The sequence below is a fragment of the Limulus polyphemus genome, unplaced genomic scaffold (genome assembly GCF_000517525.1).
Source record: "Limulus polyphemus unplaced genomic scaffold, Limulus_polyphemus-2.1.2 Scaffold9109, whole genome shotgun sequence".
Lineage (NCBI taxonomy): Eukaryota > Metazoa > Arthropoda > Merostomata > Xiphosura > Limulidae > Limulus > Limulus polyphemus.
In genome coordinates this window covers 12,204-24,395 of record NW_013674719.1, presented here as the reverse complement: position 1 = coordinate 24,395, position 12,192 = coordinate 12,204, and the positions used below count along the sequence as shown (strand labels likewise).

General features: G+C 33.9%; 1 protein-coding gene across 1 annotated transcript; it reads left to right on the top strand.

Annotated features, from left to right (window-relative positions):
- Positions 1-2,228: 2,228 nt before the first annotated feature.
- On the top strand, positions 2,229-5,224 carry LOC106475756 (zinc finger protein basonuclin-2-like; the record flags this gene model as incomplete). Its single annotated transcript, XM_013936432.2, has 1 exon — positions 2,229-5,224. A coding segment is annotated over one exon (2,868 nt), but the record flags the coding sequence as incomplete, so codon positions are not given.
- Positions 5,225-12,192: the final 6,968 nt, after the last annotated feature.

Genomic DNA, 12,192 nt, shown 5'->3' with positions numbered 1-12,192 from the left:
TCTTAATTTCTACATACCTGTATACTACAGACATAAACCATGGCAACAGTTCTACCACAATTAAACTCATTGTAAAGCGGATATCTTAATTTCTACATACCTGTATACTACAGACATAAACCATGGCAACAGTTCTACCACAATTAAACTCATTGTAAAGCGGATATCTTAATTTCTACATACCTGTATACTACAGACATAAACCATGGCAACAGTTATACCAAAATTAAACTCATTTTAAAACGGATATCTTATTTTCTACATACCTGTATACTACAAACATAAACCATGGCAACAGTTCACCACAACAAAATCAATGTAAACTATTACATCACTGTCACCTCCGAGCTAAGAGATTCACTGAGTTTTACACCAGGTTAAATTCCTTCTTTACCATAAAATCTAATCTTATAATACAAATAAATATACAATACAAAATTACATCGATCTTAAAACAATAACCTAATTACAGAGTTTAAAAAACAAAACAGAGATTTATATCTTTACAGTATAATACTGATTTAAACAACATGTTTAAATTAGTATCTTTACAGTATAATACTGCCTTAAACAACATGTTTAAATTAGTATATCTACAGTATAATACTGACTTAATCATGTTTAAATTAGTATCTTTACAGCATAATACTGACTTAAACACGTTTGAATTAATATCTTTAGAGTATAACACTGACTTAAAGAACGTGATTAAATTTATATTTTTAAAGTATAATACTGACGTAAACAACATGTTTAAATTAATATCTTTACAGTGTAATACTGACTCAAATAACATGTTTAAATTAGTATCTTTACAGTATAATACTGATTTAAATAACATTTTTAAATTAATATCTTTACAGTATAATACTGACTTAAATAACATGTTTAAATTAGTATCTTTACAGTATAATACTGACTTAAACAATATGTTTAGATTTATATCTTTACACTATAATACTGACTTAAACAAAATGTTTAAACTAGTATCTTTACAGCATAATACTGACTTAAACATGTTTAAATTAGTATCTTTAGAGTATAATACTGCCTTAAACAACATGTTTAAATTAGAATCTTTACTGTATAATACTGACTTAAACAACATGTTTAAATTAGTATTTGTACAGCATAATACTGGCTTAAACATGTTTGAAATAGTATCTTTACAGTACAAAATTGACTTAAACAACATGTTTAAACTAGTATCTTTACAGGATAATACTGCCTTAAATATGTTTAAATTAGTATCTTTAGAGTATAATACTGACTTAAACGACATGTTTAAATTAGTATATCTTTACAGCATAATACTAGCTTAAACAACATGTTTAAATCAGTATTTTTAGAGTATAATACTGACTTAAACAACATGTTTAAAGTACAATATCTTTACAGCATAATACTGGCTTAAACAACATGTTTAAATTAGTATCTTTACAGTATAATACTGACTTAAACAACATGTTTAAACTGGTATCTTTACAGTATAATATTGACTTAAACATGTTTAAATTAGTATCTTTACAGTATAATACAGACATAAACATGTTTAAATTCGTCCACTTACAAATCTTATTGAAAGCCAAAACATCTTTGACATTTTGTAAAATAGCTATGTTTAAAATACGATTGGATACCTTATAGCATTATGAAATTATAGCGTGAAGAAACACTAGCTTAAGAAACTTGTATCTTATGTGACTTGCTCTTGTAATAGAAGTGAGGAAAGTCAATGAGTTTTCAGATGATGAATAATTTACCAGAAATGTGGTGTCCAGTGATCGGACAGAGTTGTTTCGATTTATTAATGTGTTGTAACAAAAGTTAAACCTTAGAATGACGCTGCACACACAGATTTCTTTAGAGTTAATTTATTCAGTTATTTATAACAGGTTTATATGTTTCAATATTAATAACAAAATGTTGATTATACTTTAATGATATCCTTTTTCTAACAAATATTACACGTTTTTATATAAACTTGTTTATTTAGATAAAATTCCCTTATTGCTAGAGTATAACTTATAGAGTCATTACATTCTCAATAGAAATGTTGTGAATTTATAACGCAGACTTATTAACCTGTATGTTAATTTACTGTCAAAAAAACAAAACAAAAAACAACCGAACTTCATTTATAGTTTCATTTCACGAGTGTTAGTTAATTTTGAGAAATGTTTCAGTTTCTTATTACAGTCAGTGAACCTTTTCTTGTTTCATTCTAGGACACTGCTGGTCATGTTCTTGAAAAGTGGATACTATCCACTCGGGAGGAGGAGCCATTGATTCTACACCAGTTTCTCCGATTTGGAGAAACTAAAGCCATTGCTCATCGTCTTCTTCTCCAATTGAATAATGACAAACCTGAACAAGTGATAAGTCTTCCAAAAACGGACTCTGATATCCGCAAATTTATTGAGAGAACTAACATGGTGACCGGAGCAGCTGTCATAAAACAAGAGAGCATGCTCACGAACTCGTCTTCTGTGTCATCTTCGTTACGTATCCGTCGAGATTCTTATGGCCGCCAGCCATCTAGCACCAGCTCCTCACATTCCTTATCTCCCTCTGCAGGATCTCCCGTCAACTGCACCAGCCCTGTAACAGTCTCTCCCCTGAACAAACTCCAAAGTATGCAACCATGTGACTACAAACTCCAAACTATGCAACCATGTGACTATCGGAGAGAGAAGATCAGCCCAGAGTTTCATGCTAGTGACGAAGTTATAGGTTTTCCCCGTACGACCCCCCTGTCTTCTCCAGCTACCTCTGTTCCTTCTGTCAGTACAGTTTTTACTAACCATACCACTACCGCCACAATCAACTCTGATCTCAGTATTAGTGATGGTGGCTCGGAGGAAGACAGTAAGACCGCTATTAATCTTAGTCAGAAGGGAACTCATCATTTTGATTCTATTTATGTGGCAAAGAAAGTGAAACACTTACGGAAGTCTACAAACCCCATGAAGAGACGCTGGAATCCGTTTGTTTTAAGTACTCTGAACACCAATCCTGCAACGGGAAAGAAGCGTGTCCAATGCCACGTTTGTTTTAAAACATTCTGTGACAAAGGTGCTCTTAAAATACATTTTAGTGCTGTACATCTGAGAGAAATGCACAAATGTACTGTAGAAGGATGTAATATGATGTTCAGTTCGAGACGAAGTCGTAACCGTCATAGTGCAAACCCTAACCCTAAACTTCACACACCGACATTCAGAAGAAGGATAAATCCTCACGATGGACGATCATCTAATCCTTTTCTTACCCTTTCATCAAGTGCCTTTGTGTCTTTGAAAACCAATTTGGTACCTACCTCCAATACCGAAGACGTAGACAGGGATACTTCTAAGTTACAAGACATTTCACAAGTGTCGTCTTCTGCTGCCGTTTCAAACGATATCTTAGTATCGTCACAGTCTCAGGTCCAACTTTCCAAACTGAGTAACGAAGACACGGAAAATTTACTTATAACCAAAAAACACGGTCCTGAAGACAGTAGAAAAAACACAGAACTTAGCAACGAGGGCATTAATCTGTCTGTGAAAGAAATTTCATCATTTTCAAGTAAAGGTGTCCGTAAAAGAAAAAGTTTGAAACCAACGAAATGTGCTGTTACTAGTGATGATGAGATGGAGTTCATTTCAACAGAGGAATCCTCTAGCGATACATTTATGGACCAAGGCGATGAGAATGAAGATAATGATCTTTTCGAGTCCAAATCAGAAGATGGATATTCCGACATACATGATGACTCTAGAGATGAAGATCTGGACAAAATTAACTTCATGGTTGAAAACATAAAACAGGATACTTGTAGGCAGGAAGAGGTTCGACCTCACTCACCTGTAAATAGTAACACCCAGGAAAAAAACATCACCTTAGGAAAGTCTGAATGTAATGAGTTGAAAAAAATCGACTGTGAAATTAGTGAAAACCCCCTCCGCCATCTTGAAAGCTTGTCCATGATCCCTTTTACCAGTATTGTATCAACTCCAACCCGAAGCATTGCTAGCAAACACTTATCTGGAAGTATTTCGTTTCATGCACCAGGTTTGGGCCTAGCGGCACCAATACGATCAGAGTCAACTTGTAGTCCCACCAACACGATCCATCCAGCTTCATCCAGGAGCATTACTCCAGGCCCACAGGGGCAAAGCTTCAACGAACAGGACTCGAACCCTGATTGTGATCAGCACTTTCCGCTCGTGGCAGGATATCGGGATATGGGAAGTTTAGATGTTCCAGTAGATAAAGAAAATCCAAGACGTTGCGTTGCTTGTGGAAAGATTTTTCAGAACCATTTTGGTGTCAAAACACATTATCAAAATGTTCACCTTAAATTAATGCATAAATGTACAGTGGAGGGTTGTAACGCCGCCTTTCCATCCAAGCGAAGTCGAGACAGACATAGTGCTAACTTAAATCTTCATAGAAAGCTTCTCTCAACAAACTCAGATAAAATTTCTCCATTTCTGGAGAAGAACAACATTTATCCTTATCACACGGGTGTTCTAAGAGATGACTTCTTCTCTAGACTCTATGATCCACAGGCTTTACCTTTAAACTTCACAGATCTCTACCCAGGAAGAATACCAACTTGTGTTCCAGAAAGCTTGACAACTAGCCCGGCATTTCCTAACCACCTTGGCTCGATAGGTCATGTTTTACCTTTTCACCCAGCATTTATGTCACCCGCTAATTCTACTTCTATTCCAGAAGGAATGGTTGGTATAGTTAGTATCAACGGCCGAGATTCTTCAGCTAACCCTCTAGTGACTTCTACGGAGTGTCCGTCAAAGACAAAATCTCTAAAACTGAATCATCAAAATAAATCCTCATCTGTTACATTAGACGAAGAACTTCTTCCTGGTGCGGAAGGACAATATACGTGTGAGTTCTGTCAGAAGACGTTTAATGACTGCATTTTAATGAAAGACCACTACGAACAGTTTCACGTGGAGGAACTCCTTCTGTGTTCTGTAGAAGGTTGTAGCAAAGTTTTCCTCACTAAAAGAGCACGGAGCTCTCACACTCACAATGAAAGTTCTCACAATGTAGTTCAGACAGCTACAACAATACCTGTTTCTTAATATCAGTCGTCTGTATTACCATGTGCCAACTGATGTCAAAGTAGTCGAAGAAAAAAGTCATGGAAAAAAAGGATGACACGCTCTGTCTGTTTGTTACATATCTAAGTCTACTAGTAACTGATAAAGAGATACAGAATGAAATATAAGATTCAGTTTCAGTTGGAATTTTATAGCTGGGGTATACTGACTACTGATTGAAATGGAATGTGCAAGTAATCGCCATCGAACATTTAATATGTACATTTCAGTTTAGTGCGTTTGTACTTGGTTAAATCTTTCTGCTGGTAATGTAAATAAATAAATAAATTTAAACATTCTGTAAATTGTACAGATTATTATTTCTGTTGCCTTTATCCGTAACGAAATAACAGTTAGACGTTTCAGCACAAAGTTTAATTTATCAACTTTATTGTCGTTACAGTTTACCTTTTTTTAATTACGAGACCAACAAATATATAAAAGAGATAAGGTTGAGAGAAAAGTTTTCCCACCACCTACAGTCCATTTGATACTTTTTTGCATGGATAAGTAATGTTTATATTGCGAACAGTGATTCTAGTTCTTGTTCTTAACGTTTATTAAGCCACAACAGTTTGTTTTTTTAAAGAAGGAAGTTTGAATTCTTTAATTACTGCTGTTATACGGGCACATACATAAAACATGCGTGTATTTGTTTGTAATTAAGCACAAACCTACACAATGGGCTATCTGTGCTCTGCTCAAAACGGGTATCGAAACCCGGATTCTAGCGTTGTAAGTCCGCAGACATACCGCTCTGCCACTGGGGGGCGCATGCGTGTAAAATGAACAACTATCCGATCTTTATTTTGTATACTAGATTCACAAAGGTAGACGACGTTGGGAAGCTTCTTATAGAGAAGCATAATACGACCATTTGGCGCTTTATGTGGTAACTGTAATTAAGTGAAACAAATATACGATTTGTTCGATTCACTGAAACACATATATAAATAAATTAGAATATCAGAACCTTTAAGACAGGCCAGAGCTTGAAATTAGTTTCAAAAACACTTAATTAAAAATACAATATGTGAATAATATTGAACAATCATAAAAATGTTTTTCTTTAATTACATCGAACCTAAGGAGTTAATCAAACATAATTATTTTATCAACTTAATAACAGTTTAAGTTAGACTTTATAGCTGACTTCTATGTTATGGACTTAGAAGACCGTTAATAAAAACTGACGGAATTCCCTCCACACGGTTGTGTTTTTACATTTATATCGATTTAGATAAAGAAATATAAAATAGTAAAAATAAACAAATCAGTAAGTTTTATTTCGCGAAGTGTTTTTCAGGAAAAATTTAGGCGTCTTTATCTTACTCGAACTAAAAACTGAAAACATTAGTGTTCGTCCCACGCTAGAGAATTCCACTTTTTTCGTTAAGTTAGAATGTAATACATACTTGTGTTTCTACTACTACTAATATTGTTGGTTTAATGAAATGGTTCTCTAGTTAAATTGTTAAACATCTCCGATCGAAACTGTTGTACCATACCAATCATAACTAAGTTTTCATAATTATCCTTCGACAGTAAATACTTCATACACAACATCATGTTATTTTTCGCATGTTAAAAACCTAGCTAATCAAATAGTAGTAAATGTGAATTATTATCTTGAAATAGGCCTACATCATAAAAGAATAATGAAACTACTCATAACAGTAATTTTACATTTAGACGATTGATTGTTTGAGATTCACTCAGTTTCATTTAGCAACAAACAAACCTGGATATAAAACTGTCGAATTATCAGAGATTTGTCATGCAACATAATTATATAAGTTTCATTTAAACACAAACAACCCTGGAAATAACACTGTCCAATTACTAGAGATTTGTCATGCAAGATAATTATATAAGTTTTATTTAAAAACAAACAAACCTGGATATAAAACTGTCGAATTATCAGAAATTTGTCATGCAACATAATTATGTAAGTTTTATTTAAAAACAAACAAACCTGGATATAAAACTGTCGAATTATCAGAGATTTGTCATGCAACATAATTATATGAGTTTCATTTAAAAACAAACAAACCTGGATATAAATTCGATGACGAGGAACCCACTTTGAGACTAATAATTGCTGGAGACGGCTTGAATGGGTAATGAAGAAAAACTTTAATATAAGTTTAACATAACAGCAAATTTACAACGTTTCGACAAGGTTTTGTCATCATCAGGTACAAGTAATTTACACTTGTTTGATGGGTAAATTGTTAATGATATCAAGGGTTTACTCATTTGATGGGTAAATTGTTTGTGATGTCAAGTGCTTACTTATTCGATGGGTAAATTGTTCGTGATGTCCAGGACTTACTTATTTGATGAGCAAATTGTTCCTGATTTCAAGGACTTACTTACTTGATAGATAAATTGTTCGTGATCTCACTGGCTTACTTTTTGAAAAATAAATTGTTCGTGATGTCACGGGCTTACTTATTCGATAGACAAATTGTTCGTGATGTCACTGGCTTACTTATTTGATAGATAAATTGTTCATGATGTCACTGGCTTTCTTATTTGATAGATAAATTGTTCACGATGTCACTGGCTTTCTTATTTGATAGATAAATTGTTCGTGATGTCACAGGCTTTCTTAGTTGCATAACCATATTGGACTGAAGTGCTATAAGATGAAACGAAATATCTGATAATAAATATTTAAATAGTTATATGAGAAAAATATGTTTCTTTCAATACGTGTTTATACAGAAACGTAATAGCTACTTCTATATGAACCGTCACTATGTTTATACCTATGAGCTCGAACTTAAAAAAAAAGTCATATGTATGCACTACTTGACTGAAATAAATCAAAATATGGATATCAAGGGTTTTTTCATGCGTTAGCAATAAATCTTAATATCTCAACATTTTGTCTTTTTATCTATGTTGTGGTGATGGAGAGTAAATTTTATAATTCCAACAAGCGAAAGCTATTAAACTTTCATAATACATTTACTGAGAATAAATTGTACGAATTATTTTATTAACAGATCTGGAGTCTCTCATATCTTATTTACAGAAGTAACTCATCGAAACAAACGAAAATAGTGTTTACACACTTTATTAATAAAATATACATTAAATGTGGATTAAGCATTTCAAAGCCGACCTAGTATAAACAACAAGTATGAAAAGTATCATTTCCTCTCCTGCATATTTCAAAATATTGAAGAGTTATCTTTTTTTTTTCTTCGGGTATTCATGTTTATTTTAAATTTTTAAATCAGAGCAACAGCTCTCTGTGGCGTCATCTAGTGGAAATGATAAAAATTATAGTTCGAAGTTTAGTTGCCTCATTTTTTTTTAAATGGAACCAGAATATTAAAAATAAATACTACCACGAAATCCATTGCCAATAATGTTTGTTATAGAGGGCGCCTGCTGGTTTGTTTCGAAAAGAAGGTATGTGATTTTTTCTTAACATTATTAGTAAAATATTTCAGTTATTATTTCATTACTCGGGATGACAATGATTAGACATTGTATCTTCAGGTTCACTTGAAGGAGAAATTCTCAAATATTTTAAAACTCTTAAGATATATCTTATGCAATAAAGCGAAAAACGTAAGTGTATGTTAAATATACAAAGCTATGGCCCTCATCCATTGACGTAAGAAAAAATCGAAAGCACAAATTCATAAAAAATATTTTTTTCAAAACTTGCTATTAAGCATACTAAAATACATAATGTTTTATTGCTTCTTTATCTGCAATTCAATCCACAAGTTATATTTATTCTTGGACGAACTGCCAAATAGAAACTACACGATTTCAATAGAGAGATTCTTTAATTGAACTGAAATTCCTGCATCTACACAACTTTTGGAAAGTCAGTACGATTTTGGCAGTAACAGAAACCAAACATGGCGGCAGTCATGTTGAAAGCACAAGAAATAAATCAACTTTTCTAAGGAAGCTGAAGGAAAAATAATGTGAAATTAACTGTTTATAAGAGGGAGCTAAAACTGTATTTTGTTTGAAATAGTAGTAATTAGAATACATTTGCACTTTGGTTTGGACATAGATAACTAATATCATAAAAAAATGTAAAATACATTTAGTTTGTAATAATTGCAAGAGCGAGAGGATAAAAGCCATAACTAATAGAACGTTTTCTTCAAAGCTGATTTTAAAGTACAGTTCAAGTAAAAGTTTACAAATGCGATAGCAACGCTCACTTTCCCCGATGGAAAAGCAGTAAGTTTACGGACTTATAATGCTAAAATTCGGGGTTCGATTCTCAGCGATGGACATAGCATATAGTCTAATGTGCTTTTTGCTCTAAAACACAAAACACTTTCGTACAAAACATACAGGTAGATTAAGTAACCAAAGAACATACCATAGTTCCACCATATCTGATGTTTATTTGTAACATAAAATCTTATATTTTCAATTACAACAACATTACAGTTATATTTTCATCTACCACATAGTAGGCGTTTCTCGTCTTACACTGTACAGTTGCAAAAGGATCTGTTGTAAAGCTGTCATGTCCAAAACACACCACTCCTGCCTGCATTCTTTATATAATACAGCCAGTGTATCAGAAAATGATTTCCCTGTGCCCGTCTCAACAGTTCGATCACACTATAATCCACAGGTCACGTGGAAACAAGTTTAATTTTGCAGCTGTTTGAGGTATGCAACAGTTGAATGGGGCCCGGCATGGTCAGGTGGTTAAGGCACTCGACTCGCAATCTGAGGGTCGTAGGTTCGAATCCCTGTCACACCAAACATGCTTGCCCTTTCAGCCGTGGGGGCGTTATAATGTGACGGTCAACCCCACTATTCGTTGGTAAATGAGTAGCCCAAGAGTTGGCGGTGGGTGGTGATGACTAGCCGCCTTCCCTCTAGTCTTACACTGCTAAGTTAGGGACGGCTAGCGCAGATAGCCCTAGTGTAGCTTTGCGCGAAATTAGAAAACAAACAAACAGTTGAATGGATATGTCGTGAAAGCAGCTTGTGTATAATGACTTTTGTCTCTTTTTCCACTGTAAAGTGATTTAATAAGAGCCTACAAGTCAATCCAAAACCGTAACAGGCACTGTTTCAATTTGGACTTCCGTGCATAATTGATCTGTGCAAAAATGACCGAGTATCGTCCTGCGGACACAATGTTATTTTTAACAACTTACACAGAGCTATTTGCCTGATTGGTACAAGGAAAAAATTACCTTTGTTTGTTATCGCTTAAGTTTCACTTTAGGCTATCAGCGTTATGTTTACAGAGGTATTAAACCCCGATTTTTAGCGTTATAAGCTTCGAAGTTTACCTCTGAATCACCAGGTGGCAAAGAGAAAACTAAAGAAAATTATATGTTCAAGATTGTGACATAGTGCTAACAAAAAGGCCTAGTTATTATTGGTATCAGTGTCATTATGAAAGGAATGCTTATAACCGATGAAACTTTTCGTGTCCATTTTATAGCTTTGATATTATTATTATTATCACTTGTTTTACGGTCTTGTTATTGCCAAACACCAATTGAAACACCCTATCAATGGTTTCCATACATATTGTTTAACATGTTGTGAAGTACACCATCAATGGTTTCCATACATATTGTTTAACATGTTGTGAAGTACACCATCAATGGTTTCCATACTTATCGTTTAACATGTTGTGAAATACACCATCAATGGTTTCCATACTTATCGTTTAACATGATGTGAAATACACCATCAATGGTTTCCAGACTTATCGTTTAACATGTTGTGAAATACACCATCAATGGTTTCCATACTTATTGTTTAACATGATGTGAAAGTACACCATCAATGGTTTCTATACTTATCGTTTAACATGTTGTGAAATACACCATCAATGGATTCCATACTTATTGTTTAACATGTTGTGAAATACACCATCAATTGTTTCCATATTTATTGTTTAACATGTTGTAAAATACACCATCAATTGTTTCTATATTTATTGTTTAACATGATGTGAAATACACCATCAATGGTTTCTATACTTATTGTTTAACATGATGTGTCTAGGGCTGGGCGTGATGTAATGGTAAGCGTGTCCATACTGTTAATCCGAGGGTTCATGGTTCGATACCCGTTAACACATAAACGCTCTCCGCACTTTGGGGACGTGTGTACGCTATAAGTGACAGCCAAGTTTCACTATTCGATGAGTCAAGAGTTGCGCGTGGGAGATTTGTTGACTAGTAACTTTCGCTCTACACTACCAGATGAAAATTAGGTGTAGCTTCGTCTGAAACAAACATGTTGTTTCCAATACATTTTTATGTTAGAATGAATACAAAACGTTTATCGGACATTGCAGTTACAGGGTACGTAAAATCAGGCGCGAAGTCCAATCAGGAAGGACACGAGGAAAAGGAACGCTGTCCATAAGTTTAGGATTTTTTTTTTCTAATTAATTAATCTGATAATTTGTGAAAGTTTGAATGTGTCTGTATATGTGATTTCACTGATTAAAGCCAATAGAGTTTTTCCGTAAAATTGATTCGAGATTGTTTCATTTTTAAACTTTTCGGTTATTTTGTTTGTTTGTAGTTTAAGTAAAAAGCTACACAATGGGCGATCTGTGGTCTGCCCACCACGGATATCGAAACCCGGTTTATAGCGTTGTAGTTTCTCAAACATACCGCTGTGCCACTTCTCAGTTATTAGTTTAGTGTGTAATTTCACTGGTTTACAAACTAGATTAAATTTTTTTTCTATGCCATCAAACAAACACTTAATAAGAGTGACTCGCACAATGAAATGTTCAAGAGATTTACAAACAAACACTTAATAAGAGTGACTCGCACAATGAAATGTTCAAGAGATTTACAAACAAACACCTAATAAGAATGGTCACCCAATGAAATGTTTCATAGATTTAAAGTTCAGAAAATAAATACAAACTTTGTAATGCCATCTTTCAGTATCTAGATAAATACTTTTTCTTTCTCATTCCTCTAACGCAATCTGTCTTGTCGAGTATTCTATCTGTTCCTGTCACACCGCAGTATTCTATCTGTTCCTGTCACACCGCAGTATTCTATCTGTTCCTGTCACACCGCACGTTTTAATT